This window comes from Anser cygnoides, chromosome 28 (genome assembly GCF_040182565.1).
Source record: "Anser cygnoides isolate HZ-2024a breed goose chromosome 28, Taihu_goose_T2T_genome, whole genome shotgun sequence".
NCBI classification, from domain to species: Eukaryota; Metazoa; Chordata; class Aves; order Anseriformes; family Anatidae; genus Anser; species Anser cygnoides.
The window spans coordinates 3,086,958-3,113,602 of NC_089900.1; the positions used below are offsets into that span (position 1 = coordinate 3,086,958).

At 53.2% G+C, this 26,645-nt stretch overlaps 1 protein-coding gene across 1 annotated transcript; it reads left to right on the top strand.

The window, feature by feature from the left end:
- Positions 1-24,940: 24,940 nt before the first annotated feature.
- Positions 24,941-26,332, top strand: LOC136787280 (olfactory receptor 14C36-like). The gene has a single exon (XM_066984433.1). It carries the CDS (start codon positions 25,373-25,375, stop codon positions 26,330-26,332), a length of 960 nt encoding a protein of 319 aa, XP_066840534.1. The 5' UTR covers positions 24,941-25,372.
- Positions 26,333-26,645: the final 313 nt, after the last annotated feature.

Genomic DNA, 26,645 nt, shown 5'->3' on the forward strand with positions numbered 1-26,645 from the left:
TCAGAAGATTCAAGCAGGTCTAATCTGGTTGATCCATGAACTAAACTAAGACAAACACTGTGAGCAGAGCGAAGGACACCGAGTGGTGCCCTAGCATGAAGGAGGATGCAGAGCACAGCTGTAAGAGGCGTCTTTCTTGTGCCATGACCGACACAGGTTCGTCTGAAGTGAGAGCCCCAGCCCAGGACCCATGGAGTGAAGGTCCCTGGGCACAACTGCAGAAAGACTTTGCAAGACCTCTGCCAGTGACAGCTTGAAACACCAAATGCATCTTGGCAGTAGTAGGTCCTTTTGGCTCAGGGGCAGATGTCCTCCCTGGTAACACCACCACGGAGGCCACCACTGCAAAGCTGCTGCGTGACACCGACTGCGTGACACCCCGGGGTCCAGAGAGGGGAGAGGGGAAGGGGAGAGGCAGGCCGTGGGGAGGGGGCTGGAGTGAGGTCACTGCCACTGCAGCAGCCTGACTGGCCCTCAGAAGGGCTGGCCGGCAGGCACTGTGACATCATCCCGCGCATCAGAGAGCCCCTGGGCAGAAAGGACGTCACTGCAGAGGGGAGGGCGAGGGGCTGGCAGAGCCCCATCGAGGGGCTGGCTGTGGGTCCCCTCTGCTACAGCCACCTGATGGCACGGGGCAGGCAGGAGGGCAGGCAGGGCTCGTGGCCGCCTTGCTCAGGACGAGCCCTGGCGAGCTGGGTGGGAAATCTGTGCCTTAGCTCCAGCAAAAGCTCTTCTCTTTGCTCTTGACTTTTCTTGATAACACCACTTCCAGGTGAGCTCTGCCCTTGCTAAAACCATACCTCCACCTCCACCATAAATTTCTGTTTTGGAGCCTGTCCTTGCTGTCACCCGTGGGTGGCTGCTTTGTGGCCCCTGTCTGCACGCTGTCCCTACAGCGTCCCAGCCCCACTGCCCCACACATACTCCCACAGCTGTGCTGCCAGGGCACCGCACATGGCAGTGCACATTCAGGGCTGGGTCAAGCTCCCCCTGTTACAATCCCAATGGCACCCTCAGGGTCCCTTCCTGCCATGGCCCTCCTGCCTTTGCAGCCTCTTCCAGCCCATGGCCCCTGCCCTGACCCAGCCACATCCCATGGGGGCCTCTGCAGACAGCCCTGCTCCAGCTCTGCAGGGCTCTGGGCCAGGACAGAGGCCAGCACAGCTGGCCATTCCCCCAGCACAGATCCGGAGCATGGCTCTCCCACCTCCTTGCCCTCTGCCCACCTCCCTGCCCTCATCCCAGTGCAGTGGCAGCAGCCCCAGGGCAGTGCCCACCGCAGGCTGCTGCAGGGCTCTGGGCACTGCCACCACAGCCCCAGCCCCTCTGATGGGCACAGCGGCTCCCAGGGGCACAGAGGGCTCAGCCCCACAGATGGGACAACCATGACACAAGCGTACAGAGGTCAGTGTACCATGCTGTGTCCCCTGCACTCCTCTGCAGCACATCCTCAGAGGCCTGCAGCCCCTCTGGGCCATCCCTGGGGGTCCTCAGGCAGCTCCTGCTGCCCCAGGGCCAGGGCAGCCTGCCCCGAGCTGCTGCAGCCAGAAAGGGGTTTGCTATTCCCATTACTTCCTGATCAGCTGAGAGTGGATCTCAGAGAAAGAAGTTGTTGTAGCTTCATTTATTTTGTTTAAATACACAAAGAGTCTGGTTCCTCATTTATGCAAAGCCTCAGGGTCACACAAGATATCCATCAGGCTGGAGGCGGCTCTGGGCAGCCTGCTTTAGTGGTTGGCAACCCTGCCCAGAGCAGAGCAGTTGAAACTACGTGATCTTGAAGGTCCTTTTCAACCCTGGCCATTCTATGATTCTATGATATGTTGGTACTTGAGTACAACAGGATGAAGAACAGCATTGCTTTGTGGAAAACATTATCACATGGGGAAAAAGAAAAAGAAAACCAAACAAATCCCTCCAGAAGTTAAGACAGGTTTGCCATGTCATTACATACACTGTAATTCATCTGAAGAAGAAAAGAAGCACTTTATAGCTGTGGAAAGGCACAGTCAGTTTCCTCAACGCATCTTTACAAACATCCATGACATCACTTTCCTAATGGCATTCTTGAGCTCCTGGTTCCTCATGCTGTAGATGAGGGGGTTCACTGCTGGGGGCATCACCGAGTACAGGAAAGCCATCACAAGGTCCAGGGATGGAGAGAAGATGGAGGGGGGTGCAGGTAGGCACACATGCCAGTACTGAGAAACAGAAAGACCACGGCCAGGTGAGGGAGGCACGTGGAGAAGGCTTTGTGCCGTCCCTGCTCAGAGGGCATCCTCAGCACTGCCTTGAAGATCTGCACATAGGAGAAAAGAATGAAAACAAAACAAAACAAAACAAAAGAGCCAAGCCTTCAGGCAATGCACTCTGGAGATGATTTTTTTTTCTTTTTTTTTTTTTTTCTTTTCTCAAAAGCTATGTAAGAGTGAGCTCTGACCTGTTGTTAGACATATGTTTATTGAACCTCAAGAGTAAACAGAGTAATGTAATTCCTCAGGAGAAGTAGGATAGTTTTCTGAGAGTGTAATAAATGCAAATGATACCAAAGTTAACAATTACAATAATGATATGAAAGAAGGACCAGGCCTGCACGGAGATACTAAGTTAAGTCATTTCTGGAAAAAGAAGGGAAATTTTTCACTATTGAGAAATATCCATAAAATCACTTTCCTAATGTCACCCTTGAGCTCCTGGTTCTTTATGCTGTAGATGAAGGGGTTCAGTGTTGGAGGCACCACGGAGTACAGAACTGCTACCACCAGGTTCAGGAATGGAGAAGAGATGGAGGGGGGCTTCAGGTAGGCAAACATGGCTGTGCTGAGAAACAAGGAGACCACAGCCAGGTGAGGGAGGCACATGGAAAAGGCTTTGTGCCGTCCCTGCTCAGAGGGCATCCTCAGCACAGCCTTGAAGATCTGCACATAGGAGAAAAGAATGAAAACAAAACACCCCTAAAACAGAAAACCACTAAATGTGAGAAGCTGAATTTCTCTGAGGTAGGAGTCTGAGCAGGAGAGCTTGAGGATGGAGGGGATTTCACAGAAGAACTGGTCCACAGCATTGCCTTGGCAGAGGGGCAGGGAAAATGTATTGGCAGTGTGCAGGACAGCATGGAGAAAGCCACTGCCCCAGGCAGCTGCTGCCATCTGGGCACAAGCTCTGATGCCCAGAAGGGTCCCATAGTGCAGAGGCTTGCAGATGGCAACGTAGCAGTCGTAGGACATGACAGTGAGAAGAAAATACTCTGCTGATATCAAGAAGACAAACAGAAAGAGCTGTGCAACACATCCTGCATAGGAGATGGCCCTGGTGTCCCAGAAGGAATTGGCCATGGCTTTGGGGAGAGTGGTGGAGATGCAGCCCAGGTCGAGGAGGGCGAGGTTGAGGAGGAAGAAGTACATGGGGGTGTGGAGGCAGTGGTCGCAGGCTACGGCGGTGAGGATGAGGCCGTTGCCCAGGAGGGCAGCCAGGTAGATGGCCAGGAAGAGCGCGAAGTGCAGGAGCTGCAGCTCCCGCGTGTCTGGGTGGTTACTTCTTAGGGTGGAGTAAACCCCAGAACCAGAACAGCCTGGGAATGACCTGCTGGAAAGCAGCTCTGCAAAGAAGGACCTGGGAGTCCTGGTGGACAGGAGGCTGAGCATGAGTCAGCAGTGTGCCCTTGTGGCCAAGAAGGCCGACGGGATCCTGGGGTGCATTTGGAAGAGTGTTGCCAGCAGGCCAAGGGAGGGGATCATCCCCTTCTACTCAGACTGTACAGGTGCTTGGTGTTATTCCTCCCTAGGAAGGAGACACCACAAAGAAAAGGTGGTATGCATGAGAAGCCTGACAGGGTTAGAAAAGCAGCATTTAGTTGCAGAATAAGCACTAGGGCTGAATTCTCCTGAAATGCTGCTAGTTGCTTGACGGTGTGCCACACTGCCACAGTCATGGTAACAGCCTGGCAGCTTTGTGCCTGGGTATCACTGTGAGACCAGCCAAATGGGATGAAGGCTTTGTTCCTCATCCCTTCTGTTGAGAGAGGGGTTTTGCCTCTCGGCAGAAGCTATCGCTGCCACATGTCACCCAGGCAACGTCTGTGAGTGGCATCTGCCCCTGGGGCCCAGAGATGTGCAAAGCCTTGGTTCTCTTGCTTTCCAATATCCACTGGCATTCCATCCAAGCTAAGCAACCCAAGGCCTTCTCCAGAGCTGGTCATCACGGAAAGGCACTTCGGGGACTCCTTGCAACAGCCTGCGGTAATGCTGCCATTGCTTATGTCAATTGTGGGTGCCTGGAGTGTTTCGGACTCTTCTAGAGGTGAGTTTGAAGTATGGGAATGCTTTATACAAACACAAAAGAGCTTTGACATGTTGGCTTGTGCTCAGTGACTTCTGTCCTAGAGCACTGCCGGTTATTGAATCAAAGACTGGAGTGCGCGGAGCGCATCCAGTGTCCTAGAGCCACTCACACACTGGCCGATACTGACTTGGTTACTGAAAATACAGTCTGGTTGGGGTCTTCAGCTTCCCAGATGTCTTCTGGAAAGACAACACAGCACAGAGGAAATAGTCTAGGAGGTGTCTGGAGTGGGTGGAAGATGAGCAGGGGAGGTCCCAGTCAATTGTCGGATAGCAAATGTGACGCCCATCTACAGGAAAGGCCCAAAGGAGGACCCAGTGAACTACAAGCCTGTCAGTCTGACTTTGGTGCCGGGGAAGGTTATGGTGCAGATTATCTTGTGTGCCATCCTACTGCATATACAGGACAACATACAGGTGATCAGGCCCAGTCAGCATGGATTTATGGAAGGCAGGTCCTGCTTGACGAACCTGTTCTCCTATGAGAAGGTGATGCACTTAGTGGATGAGGGAGAGGCTGTGGATGTTGTCTGCCTAAGGTTTAGTAAAGGTTTTGACTCTGTTTTCCAGAATTAAATCCAATTGGCGGCCAGTCACAAGTGGTGTCCCCCACGGCTCAGCGACAGGACAAGAAGAAATGGCCTCGCGTTGCACCAGGGGACGTTTAGGTTGGATATTGGGAAAAATGTCTTCCCTGAAAGGGTTGTGATACATTGGAACAGGCTGCCCAGCGATGTGGTGGAGTGGTCATCTCTGGAGGTATTCACAAGACATACAGATGTGATGCTTAGGGACATGGTTTAGTGGTAGACGTGGCAGTGTTAGGTTAACGGTTGAACTTGATGATCTGAGAGGTCTTTTCCAATCTACATGATTCAATGGTTTCATGGTTCTAGGAGTCTAACATAAGTCATAATCATTGGAAGGCAGCCACTGCAGTCTGGGAACTCGAGACTGTGGCCTGGACAAGACCATAGGCTGTGTGAGGGATTCCTGTGGGCTGGCACCATGCATCCTGGCACACGTTCCAGTGGATTCCTGGAGTTAACTACACTTGAAATGGCCATCGAGACCCCCAAGAAAATCTTTTTGGTCCATGTGCGATAAACTCAGGCTGAAAGACTGAAGAGCAGGTGATTTTGAGTGGCTGTGGCAGAGCCCAGCTGCTTGCCGCAGTCTGGGAATATGTCCCCTTCCATCTAGTGAATTTAAAAGGGATTAATATGAACAGACCCATCAGGTCAATCTGCATAATACGGAGAAGTAATGGTTCTTGTGCTGTAGGTGCAGCAGGCAGGAGGCCTTGGATAGGGCCTCAGAAGAGTCAAGCAGATCTAATCTGGTTGATCCATGAACTTCAGAAAACTCAAGCAGATCTAATCTGGTTGATCCATGAACTAAACTAAGACAAACACTGTGAGCAGAGCGAAGGACACCGAGTGGTGCCCTAGCATGAAGGAGGATGCAGAGCACAGCTGTAAGACGCGTCCTTCTTGTGCCACGACCGACGCAGGTTCGTCTGAAGTGAAAGCCCTAGCCCAGGACCCATGGAGTGAAGGTCCCTGGGCACAACTGCAGAAAGACTTTGCAAGACCTCTGCCACTGACAGCTTGAAACACCAAATGCATCTTGGTAGTAGTAGGTCCTTTTGGCTCAGGGGCAGATGTCCTCCCTGGCAACACCACCACGGAGGCCACCACTGCAAAGCTGCTGCGTGACACCGACTGCGTGACACCCCGGGGTCCAGAGAGGGGAGAGGGGAAGGGGAGAGGCAGGCCGTGGGGAGGGGGCTGGAGTGAGGTCACTGCCACTGCAGCAGCCTGACTGGCCCTCAGAAGGGCTGGCCGGCAGGCACTGTGACATCATCCCGCGCATCAGAGAGCCCCTGGGCAGAAAGGACGTCACTGCAGAGGGGAGGGCGAGGGGCTGGCAGAGCCCCATCGAGGGGCTGGCTGTGGGTCCCCTCTGCTACAGCCACCTGACGGCACGGGGCAGGCAGGAGGGCAGGCAGGGCTCGTGGCCGCCTTGCTCAGGACGAGCCCTGGGCGAGCTGGGTGAGAAATCTGAGCCTTAGCTCCAGCAAAAGCTCTTCTCTTTGCTCTTGACTTTTCTCGATAACACCACTTTCAGGTGAGCTCTGCCCTTGCTAAAACCATACCTCCACCTCCACCATAAATTTCTGTTTCAGAGCCTGTCCTTGCTGCCACACCCTGGCAGATCCTTTGTGGCCCCTCTCAGCGCCCTGTCCCTGCAGCATCCCAGTCCCACTGCCCCACACATGCTCCCACAGCCGTGCTGCCAAGGCACCACACATGGCAGTGCACATTCAGGGCTGGATCAAGCTCCCCCTGTTACAATCCCAAGGAGACCCTCAGGGTCCCTTCCTGCCATGGCCCTCCTGCCTTTGCAGCCTCCTCCAGCCCATGGCCCCTGCCCTGACCCAGCCACGTCCCATGGGAGGCTCTGCAGACAATCCTGCTCCAGGTCTGCAGGGCTCTGGGCCAGGACAGAGGCTGACGGGGCTAGCCGTTCCCTCGACACAGGCCCCGAGCCTGGCTCTCCCAACTCCTTGCCCTCTGCCCACCTCCCTGCCCTCATCCCAGTCCAGTGGTAGCAGCCCCAGGGCAGTGCCCACCACAGGCTGCTGCAGGGCTCTGGGCACTGCCACCACAGCCCCAGCCCCTCTGAAGGGCACAGCAGCTCCTAGGGGCACAGAGGGCTCAGCCCCACAGATGGGAACGTCCATGGAACAAGTGTACAGAGGTCAGTGTACCATGCTGTGTCCCCTGCTCTCCTCTGCAGCACATCCTCGGAGGCCCGCAGCCCTTCTGTGACATCCCTGGGGGTCCTCAGGCAGTTCCTGCTGCCCCAGGGCCAGGGCAGCCTGACCTGAGCTGCTGCAGACAGGAAGGGGTTTGCTGGTCCCATTATGTCCTGCTCTGCTGAGAGTGGGGTCCAGACAAAGAATTTGCTGTAGGTTCATTTATTTTGTTTAAATACACAGAGAGGCTGGCTCCTTGCTTATGCAGAGCCTCAGGGTCACAAAAGATATGTTGGTATTTAAGTACAAGGTCATGAAGAATGGCATTTCTTTGTGGAAAACATTATCACAAGGGGAAAATGAAAAAGAAAACCAAATTCATCTAGAAGTACAACCAGGCTTAGCCTGTCATGACATAAACCACAATTCAAGTGTAGAAGAAGACAAGAAGCAGTCTATAGCTGCCGAAAGGTCCAATCAATTTCCTGAGCAAATCCTGATAAACATCCATGACATCACTTTCCTAATGGCATTCTTGAGCTCCTGGTTTCTCATGCTGTAGATGAGGGGGTTCACTGCTGGGGGCATCACTGCATATAGAACAGCCATTATCATGTCCAGGGATGGAGAGGAGATAGTGGGAGGCTTCAGGTAGGCAGATACACCAGTGCTAACCAGCAGGGAGACCACGACCAGGTGAGGGAGGCACGTGGAAAAGGCTTTGTGCTGCCCCTGCTCAGAGGGCATCCTCAGCACAGCCCTGAAGATCTGTACATAGGACAGCACGATGAGTACAAAACACCCCAAAACCAGGAAACCACTGAATGTGAGAAGCCCAACTTCCCTGAGGTAGGAGTCTGAGCAGGACAGCTTGAGGATCTGGGAGATTTGCAGATGGCAACGTAGCGGTCGTAGGCCATAATGGTGAGAAGAAACAAATCTGCTGACATCAGAGAGGGAAAGAAAAAGACCTGTGCAACACATCCCGCATAGGAAATGGCCCTGGTGTCCCAGAGGGAATTGGCCATGGCTTTGGGGAGAGTGGTGGAGATGCAGCCCAGGTCGAGGAGGGCGAGGTCGAGGAGGAAGAAGTACATGGGGGTGTGGAGGCGGTGGTCGCAGGCTACGGCGGTGAGGATGAGGCCGTTGCCCAGGAGGGCAGCCAGGTAGATGGCCAGGAAGAGCGCGAAGTGCCGGAGCTGCAGCGCCCGCGTGTCTGCTAAAGCCAGCAGGAGGAACTCGGTGATGGAGCTGCTGTTGGACATCTGATCCTCCTGGACAAAGAGGACTACCCAAGAAAGAAAAGACAGTGATAATTAGGAGAGACGTCTCTGAGAAAAACCTACTCCACTTCTCACTGAAACCCCCCACAGTGACTTTCCCCTTTCTGAGACCTTTCTGCTGCTCTGTTGCTTGAGTTTTGGATGGTGCTGGAGTAAGGTGCTGCTTGGAGCAGGGGACCCTGCTGTGCACTTTGGAGGAGTCACGCCTGTCCTACAGGTCTAAGCATAAAGAAATCAGGAGTGATCTCTGATTAAATCTACCTCTGATGTATGTGGACTTCCCAGCATTACCACTCTCAACACTATAGACTGCCAAATGGCATTTGTGGTTTAATTTGTTCCAACTGCATGTGTGACACTCGGAAGAGTTTTTTTGAGGGTAGAAAACCCTGGCATTTTTCGTACATTCCAGGTGAGATTTTGTGAATGTCCTTAGCGTAGTGAGGATAGCCAGTCTGCCCATCTACCCCGGTCTCAGCCCGACTCCTCTAGGGCTCAGTCCAGTTGCCCACATCGAGCTGCTCAATGACTGTGGTCTCAGGAATATCCGGGAAAATGATTCAGTGTTTTTCTTCCCCATAGACTGCATTGCCCCAAGCCTCAGAGTTTAGAAGGGGGTTTGGGCACCTTTCCCCTAAGGACGGGTTTGCGTGGTGGGACCCAGAGGGTCAGAGCCTGAGCTGCAGCTGAAAGCCAGATCTGCAGGGAGCCCCAAAACAAGAACAGCAACAGTAGGTACAGGAACAGAGGGAAATAGCACAGGGCTTCTGCCAGGCGAGGCAAGGCCAGGGAGGGACCAACCGGAACTCGGGAGAGTCCACTCTACTGCAGGTCCTCCTGATGAGAGGTTATGAGTCATGTCCTGAATCCTGTGGGCTTGACGGTGGATGAGGAGGTGCCAGAATACTTTGCAGGCTCTGCTGCCTGCAGCTGGGTCTCTGTCCCCACGCCTCCTGCCTGCAGGTCACAGCCCCCATCCCACCCGCTGGGTGCTCAGCTCTGCCCTGCAGACACCTCCTGGCAGCAGGGCTCTGCCCAGGGGCAGCTCGCTGGAGGCATGTCCTAGAGACCAGGTCACACAGGGGACACTGCATGTAAGCTCCACATGTGGTGGTGGAGCTTTCTATGGGCTGAGGGGAAGGGAAAGATCCTTGTAACCTCTCAGCCATCATGGAGCCTCAGCCTCTTCTTGGAATTAAAAGCATATGTTTCTATTACCACTGAAGCAAGTAGAGAAGATTGAAAGCTCAGGAGGCTCAGGAAAGCTGTGACAGAAGCTGAAATCCCCTACCTTACCCCGGCTGTTGCAAAGTCCCCTTGGATACATCCTGGTTGTGCTGTGGAGCTGAGAGCAGGCTGCCCCAGGCAGCAGCCTCCCGCCAGCAGCAGGACCCTGCCCTGCCGGGGGGGCTCCTTCCACCCGCAGCTTCTCCCCGCAGCGCCTGGGCAGCTCCCCGGGCAGGCTGAGTGCTGAGCCTGGCAGGCGGCAGAGGCCCTGCCCCGGCACACAGCCCCTGGGGCACAGCAGGGACCCTGCTCTGCACCACAGCCCTGGGCACCCCTGCCTGCACCCCCGGCTTCACAGCCTGCAGCCGGCCCATGACAAGGGAGCCCTCGGGGCCTGGACACTGACCCTGCAGCTTAGAAACCCCTGCTCTGGAGCTTGTGCTTCTCTACAAGAAAAAAACGCACAGTGTCTCCAGCCTGATCTGCTCTGGGACAATCCAGGTGTAGGACACCTCCAGGATACTCCAGTGCATTGCAGTTCACTTAGACTTACCATGTTAAGGGTTGCAAGCATTGCTTCTCCAGTGTACTCTCAGCTTTCTAACACTCCACACAGCCTTAAACATCTCTCCCTTCTTTCCCCTCCCTGTGCCAGCTGCAGGCAGTGCCCCCAGCCCTGCTGCGCTGGGCAGAGGAGCTGCTCCTGGGCAGAGCTGGCTCTCTGCAGCGCTTGCCAGGAGCTCCCCTTGGGCCCAGGAGCCCGGCCCAGCTCAGCAGCAGAGGCCCAGCCCAAGGCCTCCCTTGCTCTGCCCCCCACCAGGCTCCCTGCCCATGGCCCTGGGGCTGCAGGGGAACGTGCCGGGAAACAGCCTGAAGGAATCCCTAGCGTTCCCTCCCTCCCCTGGGCACACACACTTCTTGACAGCAGGCTCATTTCTCCTTGCAGAAAACCAAGTAAGTGTAACAATCACATCTTCTCTGAGAATTAGTTTGTTATGTCATGGACATGTCCACATGGCCTCATCTAACACCAGCAAGGTCTGCCTGCCTTTTATGCCCTGACACAGGACTCTGCCTGGGTACAAGAGGTGCTGGGTGGGGATAAAATCACTGGTACTTTGCAAACTGCATCCTTATAGTCCGTGGGACAGTAGGGCCTACATTGAAGAATTCTTGGTTGTGACCAGGAGGTGCTGGTTCATTATGATCCCAGGAGAAAGGCACTCTAGGTCTTGTGCAGGGACAGTTGGCATGTTACCCACGCCCCCCTTGCACTGCATTGCCTGTGGCCCCACAAGTCAGATGGGCGATGGAACACCTCATTGCTGTGCCGACACATCTGTGGCAGGATGTTCAGGGTCATTTTTGGAACTGCACCTGAAATCCCCATCCCTAGAGAGCCTAAACACAATAGCAGGAGCAGCATGAACGGGTGGAGAAATGTGGGGAAATATCACGGTGCTCACTCTGAGGAAGACAAAGAGGCAGAGAAACCCCCCCCGAGAGCCTCACCCAGCTGTGCACAGCCCCCAGGGATGGGCACTGCTGGGCAGTCACTGGCATCCCCTCTGTCATGCAAGAGGAAAGGGGAGCATGTCCGCAGAGATGCGCCTCTCCTCTTCTGGGGCTCTGGTTGCAGACATGGCAGCTAATGGCCGGGCCACCATGATCAGCTCCACATGATCCAGCAGGATTCGCTTGCAGCATAGTCCAGCTGACACAGGACCACGTGGATCTCTGTGCAGCACAGTCAGGGACGGTAGTCCTGCCTTCAGCATGCCACAGGTCTCCTGAAATGAGAGACTTGGTCAAGTTGTAAGAGAGAGCCCAGATTCATGCAGAAGAGGAGTTCAGGCACAGTGAGGGGCTGCTGCATCCCAGGTGTCTTCGCTCCCATCTTTTGAAAAAAAGCCCAGGCCCAGGACAGTAGGCTCAAACCCAACCCTCCTGGAAGGGCTCCCAAGAGAAGAAGCATGTTGGGGCAGGGGCACGGCAGTGACTTCTCCAGCACTCTACTTCCTATATTCAATGGCCTTTGTCACCATTTGGAGATGTTCCTGATGGATTTGTCAGGATCCTGTGGAGAAGAACTGGGCAGAAGGGAGTTGACAGTTTCTCATGACAGTAAAGGGAAATCTCTCGTCTCTCTCCTGAGCTGTGCCATCTCCATGCTGCTGACCTCCCAGGCCTCCAAATGACACATGCTGATGTCACAGTGGATGCACTGCATCACCAGGATACCGTCACTGGAGCAGCGCCAGTGCCAGCACTTCCCTGCAAGGCCTGGTCCCTGCTGGGCACTGCTTGGGTGCTCCCCACCGCTGTCCTTCTGTGGCCAGGAGTGGGGGCAGCAGGCAGCAAGGTTGCACTGGGCGACCCTCACTGATGGGCGGAGGAGCAGGGGCACCTTGCAGAGGAGCTGTGGCTGAGGAGCCAGGGCGGGCATCCCTTGTCGTGAGCTGAGGGCCAGCAGCGAGTGAGATGGAGGGCTGCTGGAGGGTGACCATCACCTCCGAACTCTCTTCCCTGTTTCCAGTGCTCCTGCAGCTCTCCTCCAAAGGTGAGGGTGTCAGGAGCCCCTTCCCAAGGGGTGACCCAGGGGCTGTCAGCTGTCCAAAGCTGCAAGTCCTGGGCTTTGGGGGGAGAGTGGACATGGTTGGTGGCTGCTGCAAGAGCCTTGCCTGAGTGTCCCTCTAGACACAGGGGACAATGTGTCAGTCAGGATTCCTTGGTCCTGATGCTAGGGCTGTCCTGAGCCTCAGGGCTCCTCTGGGCATGGCTCAGACTCCTTGTGATGGGGGGCAACGCAAGACCAGGTTCCCCTGGGAGCTAGTGCCTCTTTGGGATCTATTTCTGGGAGGAAAGATGCCCAGTGTCCCAGAGACTGGTGTGGCCTGCAGCTCCCTCAGCTGTCTCAGGAATGCGCCAGAAATGCCTGAGTTGGGAAATCAAGCCTTCCCCTTCTACTTCTCTCCTTCAGGGGAACCTCTTTTCATTCCCTTCGGTGCCACCAGGCTGGCAGAGCATGTCGTGGATGCTCAGATGCCATCCCTGGATGGCCACAGTCCTGGTGCTGAACCCTTTCCATGTCCCTACTGGGGTGGTTTTATCCTGCTATGCATCTGAACTCCACCACAAATGCTCTTTCACTTTCGCACGTACAAGCAAAAGGGGGAGAAAATACGACAAAAAGAGCCCGAGGGTTGAGATAAGAACACGAGATCATCCTCCATGCATTGTTACAGGCACCAATTATTACTCAGTCCTCGTGTGGCCACGCCTGGAATAGTGTGTCCATTTCTGGGCTCCCCCAGTAAAAGAGGGACATGGAAGTCCAGAGGAGGTCTATGAAGAGGATTAGAGGAATTGGAGCACCTGTCGTACGAGGACAGGCTGAGGGAACACTTTAGCCTGGAAAAGAGAAGACTGAGAGGGAATCTTAACCAATGTGTACAATTATCTGAGGGAAGGGTGTCCAGAGGATGGGGCCGGACTCTTTTCAGCGGTGCCCAGCAACACGACAAGAGGCAAGAGGCACAAACTGACACACAGGAAGTTCCGGCTGAATATGAGAAAACATTTCTTTACTGGAAGGGTGACAGAGCACTGGAATAGGTTGCCCAGAGAGGTGGTGGAGTCTTCTCTGGAGATATTCAAAACCTGTCTGGATGCCATTCTGTGCAACACGCACTAGGTGATCCTGCTTGGCAGGGCGATTAGACTAGATGATCTTCAGAGGTCCCTTCCAACCTCGGCCATTCTGTGATTCTGTGATTCTGTGACTGAAATGCAGCTGCGACCACAGGAAGGACGAGCCCTCTCCTTGGCTCTGTCCATGACTGGATGCCTTAGCATGCTGCACAGGAAAAGGGAGCATCTTGATAACATGCTAACACCCCTTTCACCTTCTCTGTGTCTGTGGTGCCCTCAAAGAACGTCCCTCAGTCCGAAGATCCAGCCCAGCTTCTTCTTGCATCAGGAACCTGGAGAAGTTGCCTCAGAAGTCTCAACACTGTAGTGCACACTGGCAAATACACACACACACAGGCAGACACAAACACACCATCACATACGCACACAGAGATGTGCACACAAGGCATGGACACAGCCGACCACACGCATACCTGGCCTGGCCACAACCTGGCCCCAGTTCAGGTTGGGTAATTCTGGTGTTGCCCACCAACTGTACTACTCCAGTACCTTCAAGATTGGTCAGTTTGGGTATCCAGGACTTCCAGGTGCAGATAGGGAGTGCCTAATCATCCCAACTCACTGCAGTTGTAACAATGGCAAGCCTGAGATTACAGAGTGGCCCAGAGAGGTGGGGCTGCACCACCATGCATCTAAATTTGGTCATCCACCTGTGTGGGTGACTCCACCTTGGGTGATCTCTCACTCTGTGGGGCTCCAGTCACTGCCCACCCTTGGCACGTGCTGCCAGTGGAGAACCCCTGGACTCTCCAGGCAGCTCCACGTTGCTCTCCTGGAGGACGTCCTCTTCCCTGCCACATGTGGGACAGCTATGGAGATGTACCTCAGTGACCGTTCACCATCTCCACTATCATCAGACACCCAACAGGTTACTCTTAAATCCTACCCTTGGTGTCTCACTCCACACGGTTTGGCAATGAGCTGTTTTTCACCCCAGTCAATAGAGCAAGAGGTTTTTGGGGTGCAGCTCCTCAGCTATGTTCTTGGCACCTCCTTGAAAGAAGAGCCAAGTCTTCAGGCACTTCATTGTGGAAATCCTGTTTTATTTCACAGATGCTAAGAGTCAGTGCTAACCTACTGTAAGACATACATTTCTAGTCTGAAGTGTAAACACTGTGGTTTCCTTCCTCTGTAGAATTCGACGGACTGCAAACATTTACCTGAAAACATAATAAATGTTAATGACATGGAAAATAACAATAACAATAATCATAATAAAACAAGGAGCAGACCTGCGAGGAGATGACCGAGGAGGTTATTTATGGAAAAAGAGGGAAAATTTATCATTATTCAGAAACATCCGCAAAATCACTTGCCTAAATGAACCCTTGAGTTCCTTGTTTCTCGTGCTATAGATGAAGGGGTTCAATGCTGGAGGTACAACCGAGTACAGAACTGCCACTACCAGGTCAAGGTATGTGGAGGAGATGGAGGGGGGCTTCAGGTAGGAAAACATGGCCATGCTGATAAAGAGGGAGACCACAGCCAGGTGAGGGAGGCACGTGGAAAAGGCCTTGTGCCGCCCCTGCTCAGAGGACATCCTCAGCACAGTCTTGAAGATATGCACATAGGACAGCACAATGAACACAAAACACCCCAAAAAGAGAAAACTACTAAATGTGAGAACTCTAAGATCCCTGCTATAGGAATGTGAGCAGGAGAGCTTGAGGATCTGAGGGATTTCACAGAAGAACTGGTCCACAGCATTGCCTTGGCAGAGGGGCAGGGAAAATGTATTGCCAGTGAGCAGCAGAGCATTGAGCAACCCACTACCCCAGGCAGCTGCTGCCATCTGGGCACAAGCTCTGCTGCCCAGGAGGCTCCCGTAGTGCAGGGGCTTGCAGATGGCAACGTAGCGATCATAGGCCATGATGGTGAGAAGAGAATACTCTGCTGAAAACAAGAAGACAATCAGAAAGACCCGTGCAGCACAACCTGCATAAGAAATGGCCCTGGTGTCCCAGAGGGAATTGGCCATGGCTTTGGGGAGAGTGGTGGAGATGCAGCCCAGGTCGAGGACGGCGAGGTTGAGGAGGAAGAAGTACATGGGGGTGTGGAGGCAGTGGTCGCAGGCTACGGCGGTGAGGATGAGGCCGTTGCCCAGGAGGGCAGCCAGGTAGATGGCCAGGAAGAGCGCGAAGTGCAGGAGCTGCAGCTCCCGCGTGTCTGCGAATGGCAGGAGGAGGAACTCGGTAATGGAGCTGCTGTTAGACATGTGCTGCCTCTAGGTATGGGGATCTGCACAGGAAGGGAAAGACAATGATATGTTAGGACAGGCTTTTCTGAGTGAAACCTATGCCATTCCCCCAGCCATACTGCCATGCTTTTTCTTTCTCTACTGGAATCTTTCATTTAGCTCCATGACATGAGCTTCATTTTTTAAGGTTCAGTGTGCAATGAGGAGCAAGGGCCTCCCTTGGAATCAGTCCTGACCCAGTGCAGTGAGTGTACAGGACCATGGCAGCAGGACAAGGTTTTATTTTCAGATTTTGTCAAATGAAATCATTTCTTAGCCAGAAGGACATGTCTGCATCTGCATTCCCAGAGCTACAGAATGTAGTTGGCAGAAAAGTGCTTTAGGGCCATTTTTATTCTACACACCCTCACCCCCTTCATCATGCCCCAACAGTGTTCTCTGAAGTCAGAAATCCTGAGATTTTCTGTTTAACTCAGAATGAATGGCTGTGAGACCTGAGAGGCAAAGGGATTCACTGTGGCTTGGTGCAGAGTGAAGGGAGCTGGCTGGGCTTGTTCCCAGCTGCCCGGCACTTGCAGATTTTGGGCACCAAGGGCAATAACATTCATATTACACTTGAAAAGAAGCCAGACTCTGCTGAGGGCAGAGGAGGCCACTGCCAATCCCTAAGTGCCCAGCCCTTTTGAAGGTACCTGAGCAAGGTTTCAGCACCACACCTCTAGCCAAGGACACCTAACATCCATTTCTCCAGCGCAACAGCATGTCCTTGCGTGTAGCATCTCCTCTACTACACAAGGCTTCTAGATCATGCAAGCAGACGATGGGAAAGATTTGCATCCTGCAGGGCAGCTCACAGCTCTAAAGGCTGTGAGGGCAGAGGCTTTTCTTAGCGGGACAGGAGGCAAGGGGGCTTGCACAGAGGAAGCGGTCTGCACTGAATGAAAAAATATGGAGTTTTGTGATGAATTCTCCCTCCGACCAAGATTTCTGATTTACCTTCCACTCATTCCTCAATCATATCCCTGAAGCTTTTACTTCCAGGAGCTCTTTCCCTGTCTCACGTCTTCTTCCTGTTCCTGCTCACAACCGCAGTGTGAGAAAGAATCTTGTGTTTTTGCAGCAGAATGTGTTTTTGCAGTGGAAAATTCCACTAACCTTGCATATTCAAAAGTGATTGTGCAGGCATGACAGTGACATGGAAGTGGGGAGTATGATACGCAGATAAAGGAAAGGTCCCACTCTCCCAAAACAAGGGTAGCTAAGAAAAACAGGATGAGCAGTGCAGAATCAGTAAAAACAAAAAATCACGCGCCCTCTAGTCATGAGAGAAGAAGGAAATAAAAAAGGAAAAGGAGAAATTAACAGCTGGTCAAATCAAATTCTACATATATGGTATAGTAATAAGCATCGAATAGTTTGTGAACTTGTACTCAGCCAATGAGGAAACGGCAGGAATCAAGTGTTGGGTAATAGGAAAAACGGGGTTATGATATACTTTTGCTGGGCTCTCCTGCCTGCAGGACACTCGCCATTGCAATCACGAATAAAATAGCTTCACAGAAAATCCTGTCTGAGAAAATTATTGTTCTTTTTCTCACACCACCCCAAACTCTATGCATTAATCTTTGCCCTTCAGAAACCTACCTGTATACAGGACAGTGGCTAGCTGGATGTGCATCTTTGTAGGTGGAAAAGGACCTGTCAGAAAGCCCTGCTGGGTTCAGCAAAGTTGATGCTGTAGCTTTCGATAGGAAGAGGAGAGGCTGAAGGCAGTTTTGGGGCTGCTCACAAACCCACTGATCATCAAAGTTAACAGCTCAGGAGTCTCAGCAATGTGCTCACACTGGACAGCTCCTTTTCCGTGTCTCCTTAATTCCCCTCCCTGTCCAGTAGAGTAGGTAACTAAAAAGAGGGCAGAAAATCCCTTCTTTGATCATTCTTTGAAAAAGAAAAAATGCCTGGGAAATGATACTGGGTGCTTTGGATCTGTGAGCAGGCTGCCCCAGGCAGCAGCCTCCCACCAGCAGCAGGACCCTGCCCTGCCGGGGGGGCTCCTTCCACCCGCAGCTTCTCCCTGCAGCGCCATGGGCAGCTCCCCGGGCAGGCTGAGTGCTCAGCCTGGCAGGCGGCAGAGGCCCTGCCCCGGCAAACATCCCCTGGGGCACAGGAGGGACCCTGCTCTGCACCACAGCCCTGGGCACCCCTGCCTGCACCCGCGGCTTCTCCTTCCTCCAGGAGCTGCGGCTGCATTGCCCTCCAGCCAGAGACTTACCGGGGTCAGGGCTGGCAAGTGTTCTCCCCCAGCGAGCTCTGTGCATCCTGCCACTTCTGCCTGCCTTTACCCACTCTGTCTCTGCAGGCAGTGCCCCCAGCCCTGCTGCGCTGGGCACAGGAGCTGCTCCTGGGCAGAGCTGGCTCTCTGCAGCGCTGCGCGCTTGCCAGGAGCTCCCCTTGGGCCCAGGAGCCCGGCCCAGCTCAGCAGCACAGGCCCAGCCCAAGGCCTCCCTTGCTCTGCCCCCCACCGGGCTCCCTGCCCATGGCCCTGGGGCTGCAGGGGAACCTGCTGGGAAACAGCCTGAAGGAATCCCTGGGCTTCCCTCCCTCCCCTGGGCACACACACTTGGCAGCAGGCTCATTTCACCTAACAGAAAACCAATTAAGTGTAACAATCACATCTTCTTGTCCCACTATCAGTTTGGGCATCCAGACAAAGTCAGGGAATCATCTTCTTTATCCCCTGTTCAGGGAAGGGATTCTGCAGAGTCAGTCGAGGCACCTCATTCTGCTTGTTATTCCTGCGGTTGGAAGGGGTCTCAGCTCCCTCCCATGCCTCCCCCAGACCCACAGGACCTGGGATTCCTCTGCCCTCCCTTTAATGTACACCACATGGGCACCTGAAGGTGAGCTCCTTTTCTCAGCTCCAACATCATTAATGGAGATGGAGGCAATCAGGGGGCTGCAAACACCTGGTGACATGTCAGGGGGCAGAGGGACGTGCAGGTATCTGCAAGCTCTCATGGAGGTACCCTGAGGGACAGGGCAGCACCTGGGGGCATCCCCTTGGAGGCTGGTGGGGAATGCCTTTGGCAAGCTGAAGCGACAGCAAATGCACACTTTTAGGACAACTAAACCTGTCCCTCCTCAGTAGGCTCAGGGCAGCCTGTAGAGGTATCCACCTGACCCAATGGAGAACTGTGCCACAGGGAGACCTGAGTCTCTCTCTCCCTCTTCTGCATCTAGTTTTCCCTCCATCTCCAGTGACTGTAACGGCACTTGTCTCACGGACATCCCTACATTGCCTAACCTCGTTCAGGGCAGCTGCTCCATGTAATAGCCAGTTCCAGGCCTGCAGTGCTACCTGAGATGCCAACGCTGCCCAGCACCACTGGAGCATGCAGCTGACACGGGCAGCACAGGACCCATGGACAGCTCTGGCCATTCATAGCTGGTACTTAATGGGAACCCCGATGGCATCTCCGACAGATCTGCTGCTTATGAGCAAGTGACCAATCTGCCATCCACGGCAGCATGTCTCTGCTGTGAAGGAAAGCCTCTGCATGCAAATGCTTGGGCACAAGATCTGGGACAAGGCTGAGTTTGGCCCTTGTGCCACAGCTGAGGTGCTGCAGCCCAGATGTGCCCCAATGCCCTCAGCGTGGGGCACAGGCAGGAGGAGCTGGATCCCCGCGTGCTGTCCCAGGGCTGGGACATGGATGGAAGAGCTGCTGAGGTGTGGGGGGACAGGTCCCTCAGCTTGGGGGGCTGTGCTGGATGGGTGCAGATTCTTCAGAAGAGACAGGTGGGGATGATCAACAGCGATTACGTTTGCCATTCCCTCGTGTACCACCTCTGCCTCCTGCATGGCAGACCGGGGGATGTTGCTGAGGCCTTCTCAGAGCACAGAGCCTTGTGGGATGTCCAGGGAGGAAGGCCCTGGCATGCACTGCAATTCCATCTGTATAACACATCCTACTTCTCCAAGTGAGGGACATGCAGTGAAGAGTTCAGGCACACCAAGGGGCTGCTGCATCCCAGGTTATTATGCATTACCAGTGGACTACAACCATCAGGAACCACAAGCAAACTAAAAACACCATTCCCCCCATCCAGCCTCTTGTAACTCCTTCCCCTGAGTGGTGCAGGGGAATGGGGATTGCAGTCAGTCCATGACACTTGTCTCCACCGCTCCTTGACAATCCATCTGTTGTGGTTTAACCCGGCTGGCAGCTAAACACCACACAGCCGTTCGCTCACCCTCTCCCTCCCTCTCTGGGATGGGGGAGAGAAATGGGAAAGTGAAGCCTGTGAGTTGAGATAAAGACAGTTTATTAAGACAGGAATATAATAATAACAATAATAATAATAATAGTGATAATGATAATAGTATTAATAATAATAATGTGTAAGAAAACAAGTGATGCACAATGCAATTGCTCACCACCCGCTGACCGATGCCCAGCCTATCCCCGAGCAGCCGGCCCCCCACCCCGGCCAGCCACCCCTATATATTGTTTAGCATGACGTCAGATGGTATGGAATACCCCTTTGGCCAGTTTGGGTCAGCTGTCCTGGGTCTGTCCCCTCCCAGCTCCTGCTGCACCCCCAGCCTGCTCGCTGGCAGGACAGAGCGAGAAGCCGAAAAGTCCTTGGCCTGGTGTAAACACTGCTCTGCGACAATTAAAACATCAGCATGTTATCAGCGCTCTTCTCATCCTAATCCAAAACATAGCACCCTACCAGCTACTAGGAGGGAAAATTAACTCTGTCCTAACTGGAACCAGGACACCATCTCTGCCCTCTCTGGGTCTCTCCTGTGGGATGCCCTCCTTCCTGAATGGGTCCTGCGTGGGGCCCAAAGGGTTGAGATAATAACAGATATGACCAGATCATGTTAAAATAAAATGGTTACAAGCATTATATCTGCTTCATAGCTGCTGACCACAAGGTGTATTTTTTTATTTATTTTTTAATCTCGGTGTAGTAGTTGTGTTTCGCCTCAGAATTCTGTTAGATAGCACATTACGTACTCGGTGTATTCCCTGTTGTGCTGGGGGCTTGCTGGGGGCTGATTTATGGTTATTAGTTTACTCTACTGGGTAACGCTACCACATGTTATGACGAAATTGCTGGTCATGAGACTAATCTGGTAGTTGTACTCAGCATTGCTGTCACCTCCATACTTGAGGAACCTTCTCTCGGAAACTGTTCATAATTAACAGTCTTTACCTTTTCTCCTCGGGGAGCCAATCTATGGGGAGAGATGAGAGGGGACACTTCTTCTCCCTACTTCTTCCCCCTCCCTTTCTCCTTCACCTCCCCCTTTCTCCTCCAGGCTAGGTACAATAGCTCTTCAAAACTCTGAATATCCTTGGGATGTTCAAACCAACTTCTTCTTACTCTTATTTCTCCTGAATGTGTTTCAGGTATTGTTTAAGGTTAGGGTAACCTATTTCTAGAATGCCACACAGGGATGTGCCTTGAGGCAGGATAATTGTGAGTGGCAGGGAATGTGGGAGGATATGGGCGGGCACCTAGAACTGTAGACACCTGAAATGCTTTTTTACTTCACCCATGAACAAGTGCAGAATTCCAAAAAAAATAATCACAGAATGCTTGAAAAAGGAGTGTCATCACCCTGGCAATTCCAAAGAGACAGAAATCACTGCAATGTGCTGGGGCTTGGCCTTTGCTTACTGAGTTGCAATCTACACAACTCCAATCCCTGTGACTGGGCCAAAGAACCAACCTGTGCCTGTATCAGTCATACGTATACGTGAGAAAAAAACAAAATCAGCTTGTTTAGCAAGGAAAGAAGCTCCTACTCATACAGGGAAGGAGGAAGAAGAAGATGAGGCAGGCTACTCCCAAGTAGGGCCATCAGAGGGACAGGTGGATGAAGAGTGAGATAACATAAAAGCAGCAGTAAGCATCTGATCACTGTTCCTTGGGGAGCTGTGAGATGTGCGAAAAGATTTCAGCCATCATCTAGGCCAGCACATTGTCACCTGTCTGATCCGATACTGGGATAACAGGGCCAGTAGCCTGGAATTAGAGGGCAGGGAAGCCAAGCAGTTGGGATCCCTCCCCAGGGAAGGGGGCATTGACAAAGCAGTTGGAAAGGGGGCACAAATCCTCACTCTCTTGAGGCAACTCCTGTCAGGTGTAAAGGAAAGGTATCCCTTCAAGGAAGATGTTGTATGTCACCCAGGCAAATGGACCACCAGGGAGAGAGGCAGCCCGTATCTGATGGAATTGGCCATGCTGGAGGTGATTTATGGTGATTTATGCACATTAAACACTTTTCTACCTTGCCTGGTCTCTCATGGTAACCTTCTGTTGTGGGGTTGCTCAGGGTCGAATTGCCAGTAGCTACCCAAATGGTGCACCAGTGGCAATATGGCACTATCCGAGACTCCCTGATTACCATATATATGCTGCTTCATTACTGGACAGCCAAGGACTGATCAGCAAAATTTGTTCACCCTTTAATAATCCCATAGGGTCAGTGCAAATGTCTAATGGAGAGCTGCAACTAACAGTGGAGTACTGAGTCTAGAATGAAGTCACACCAAATTCAGTAGGTCATCTATAGTCTTCTCTCCTTACAGTCTTAGCTCTAAGAGCAGTTAAATGATCCCTTACAGTATCTGAATGCTGCTGTCCGATCCCTTCCTGGGATCATAAGGAACCAGTACCTCCTGGCCAGAACACTCTCCCTGTACCCGTGGATGCACGCCCTAAGGTCCCATGAACTGTTAAGGGTGTAGTTTGCAAAGTAACCACTGATTTTGTCCCCACCCACCACCTGTTGTACCCCTGCAGAGTCCTGCCTCAAGGCACAAAGGGCAGGGAGACCTTGCTGGTGAGAGCTGAGGCCCTGTGGAGATGTCCATGACACAACAGCCATTACAGCCAAGGGACATGTAGAAGAGAAAGGAAAAAGAGAACATTTTAAAGAGAACAGAACAGTTAAAAGAGAACAGAATAGGTTTAGCTCTCCCTGTGACACGACTCCTTTTGCTCTGCTGACTGCCTCTGCAGGCTGCCCTGCACATAAGGAGTAGGGACAGGTTCAGTTGTCCTACATGTGGCATCTGCTGCCATTTCAGTTACCCAAAGGACGTATGCCTCCACCTGACTCTCAGAGGATCAGCCACAAATTTCACCAGATGTTTGCATCTGAACAGCTCCTGCCTGTCCTCCATCTCCACTAAGGAACTATTGTGGCTCAGTAATTCGCATTAAGCTGCCTATGTTGTGGACACCTGAACTGAGGCCAGAGGAATCCCAGCTCCTGCGGGTCTGTGGCAGCCATGGGAGGGAGCTGAGACCCTCTTCCAGCCCCAGGAATAACAACCAGCATGAGATGCCTCGACTGACTCTGCTGAATTCCCTCCTCAAGTAGGGATGAAGGAGATCAGTCCCTGACCATGACTTCATGTCCAAACCGATACTGGGAAAAGAAGATGTGATTCTTCCACTTAATTGGTTTTCTGCTAGGAGAAATGACCCTGGTGTGAAGAAGTGTGTGTGCCCAGAGGAGGGAGGGAAGCCCAGGGATTCCTTCAGGCTGTTTCCCAGCAGGTTCCCCTGCAGCCCCAGGGCCATGGGCAGGGAGCCTGGTGGGGGACAGAGCAAGGGAGGCCTTGGGCTGGGCCTGTGCTGCTGAGCTGGGCCGGGCTCCTGGGCCCAAGGGGAGCTCCTGGCAAGCGCGCAGCGCTGCAGAGAGCCAGCTCTGCCCAGGAGCAGCTCCTGTGCCCAGCGCAGCAGGGCTGGGGGCACTGCCTGCAGAGACAGAGTGGGTAAAGGCAGGCAGAAGTGGCAGGATGCACAGAGCTCGCTGGGGGAGAACACTTGCCAGCCCTGACCCCGGTAAGTCTCTGGCTGGAGGGCAATGCAGCCGCAGCTCCTGGAGGAAGGAGAAGCCGCGCGTGCAGGCAGGGGTGCCCAGGGCTGTGGTGCAGAGCAGGGTCCCTGCTGTGCCCCAGGGGCTGTGTGCCGGGGCAGGGCCTCTGCCGCCTGCCAGGCTCAGCACTCAGCCTGCCCGGGGAGCTGCCCAGGGCGCTGCGGGGAGAAGCTGCGGGTGGAAGGAGCCCCCCCGGCAGGGCAGGGTCCTGCTGCTGGTGGGAGGCTGCTGCCTGGGGCAGCCTGCTCACAGTTTTACAGCACAACCTTGATGTATTCAAGGGGACATTGCAAGAGAAGGGATCAGGCAGGGGATTTCAGCTTCAGTCCCAGCTTTCCTGAGCCTGCTGAGCTTTCCATTTTGTCTTCTTTGGCTCTGTGGGAATAGCAAAAGATGCCGTTATTTCCAAGAGAAGTCAGACTCTCCTAAGCCTTCACAACAAGCATTAGAAGGACTGTACCATGTCCCTTTCCTGCCCATCAGCCCATAGAAAGCTCCACCACCACACGTGCAGTGTCAGCAGGGTCTGTGTGACCTGGTCTCTAGGACGTGCCCCCAGCGAGCTGCCCCTGGGCAGAGCCCTGCTGCCAGGAGGTGTCTGCAGGGCAGAGCTGAGCACCCAGCGGGTGGGATGGGGGCTGTGACCTGCAGGCAGGAGGCGTGGGGACAGAGACCCAGCTGCAGGCAGGGACAGCTACAGGCGGCAGAGCCATGGGCCGGGAGTGAGAGGGAGCTGCTCCCAGAAACTCTGTGGCAGGGGGAATTTGAGCACCTCTCTACCATCCCTGCCATGCAGGCACCTTCCCCTGACCAACCACATGGTGTCTGCTCCCATTCAGCAAAGCCTCTGCCCCCACATCCATGGGATCTCAGGCTGCGTTTTCCCCTTGGCAGGAGGACCCTCAGAAGAGAACCCCCCCCAGCTGCCCATGTCTCCCTCCATTTCCTTCCTCCCTCAGGAGGAACACTGGGGCATTTCTCTGTGTTTCCTCTCCCATCCATCCTGCCCTTACTGTTCCCCTCAGTCTCTCTCAGCAGTGGAGTTAATGCCAGAGTTCTAACTCCAGAACTGTGAGTCCTGCTCTTGAATTGTGTTACTGGCAGTAAAGTGCCCAAGCTCTTCTAGCCAATGTGGCTCTGGGCACTGCAGTGCGCAGGGCAGGGAACAGAGCTGGCTCTGTTCAGGTCACTCTGATTTAAGGACATCCAGCGGTGTCCCTGTACAGCCCCTCTGTATTACAGGTACACTGCATCTGAACAAAACTACAGGTTTCAGAACGTGTCACCGGCTTTCCCAGGTACCCACTGCTGCATAGCAGGTCTGAGTCTTAAGGAGCTCATGGGCAGAGGCTGCTGATCCAAACAGCGCTCAGCCAGCAGAAAGAAGAGCTCCAGCAAGAGACGTGAGTGAAGCTGCTGCTGAGAAACGTTTGTGGAGGTGTGGGAGAAAGGAGGGTTGTTGATGAAAGAACAGAGATTTGCTAAGGGAAGTCTGCCCACAGTTCTCCATGTCCTTTTCTCTTTGGACAGGCCCTGAGACCAAGAGTCAGCACATGTCCAATTGCATCGTACATCACTTGTTTTTTAAACATCATTATTAGTAGTACTTTTATCATTATAATTATTATTTTATTTTATTTTCTATCCTAATAAACTGTCTTTATCTCAACTCACAGGCTTTCATTTCTTTCTAATTCTCTCCCCTATCCCAGAGAGGAAGGGGGGAGGGTGAGCAAACGGCTCTGTGGTGCTTAGCTGCCAGCAGGGTTAAACCACAACACCCTCTTTTAATCAATGTGCATCTGATGAGACAAAGAATGCAGACAGTGTGTCACTAAGTTTCAGAGGTTTCTGCAAGAAACTGAGTAGGTTTCACTCAAAGAAGTCTGTCCTAAACTGTCACTGCATTTTCCTTCTTCAGCAGGTCCCCATTCCCAGGGGCATGAAATGTCCAACAGCAGCTCCATCACCGAGTTCCTCCTGCTGGCATTCGCAGACACGCGGGAGCTGCAGCTCCTGCACTTTGGGCTCTTCCTGGGCATCTACCTGGCTGCCCTCCTGGGCAACGGCCTCATCCTCACAGCCGTAGCCTGCGACCACCACCTCCACACCCCCATGTACTTCTTCCTCCTCAACCTCGCCCTCCTCGACCTGGGCTGCATCTCCACCACTCTCCCCAAAGCCATGGCCAATTCCCTCTGGGACACCAGGGCCATCTCGTACATAAGATGTGCCGCACAGGTCTTTTTCTTTTTCTTTTTGTTTTCAGCAGAGTATTTTATTCTCACCATCATGGCCTACGACCGCTACGTTGCCATCTGCAAGCCCCTGCACTACGGGAGGCTCCTGGGCAGCAGAACTTGTGCCCAGATGGCAGCAGCTGCCTGGGGCAGCGGCTTTCTCTATGCTGTCCTGCACACTGCCAATACATTTTCATTGCCACTCTGTGGAGGAAATACCCTGGACCAGTTCTTCTGCGATATCCCCTCCATCCTCAAGCTCTCCTGCTCAGACTCCTACCTCAGGGAAGTTTGGCTTCTTCTGGTTGGTGTCTGTTTAGCATCTGGCTGTTTTGTTTTCATCATACTGTCCTACGTGCAGATCTTCAGGGCTGTGCTGAGGATGCCCTCTGAGCAGGGCCGGCACAAAGCCTTCTCCACCTGCCTCCCTCACCTCTTTGTGGTCTCCCTGTTTATCACCACCTGCTTTTTTGCTTACCTGAAGCCCCCCTCCATCTCCTCCCCATCCCTGAACCTGGTAGTGGCAGTTCTGTACTCGGTGATACCTCCAACATCGAACCCCCTCATATACAGCATGAGAAGCAAGGAGCTCAAGTGGGCTGTTAGGAAAGTGATTTCATGGATGTTTCTGAATAGTGACAAACTTCCCCTCTTTTTCCAGAAATGACTTAACTTGGTACCTCCCCTCAGGCCTGGTCCTTCTTTCATTATCATTATTGTTATTCTTATCTTTGGTATCGTTTGCATTTATTATGCTCTTAGAGTAATATTTCTTTTTCATCCTACTTCTGCTGAGGAGCGACACTGCTCTGTTTGCTCTTGAGGCTCTGTAAATTTGTGTCTAACAGAAGGTCAGAGCTGACTCTACCATAGCATCTGCAAAATAAAATGGGATCTCCACAGTGCACTGTCTGAAGCCTTGGCTCTTTTTTCAAGGTTGTTGCCAAGCTTTCCAGAAGCTTGTGCCGCTTTCCATCACC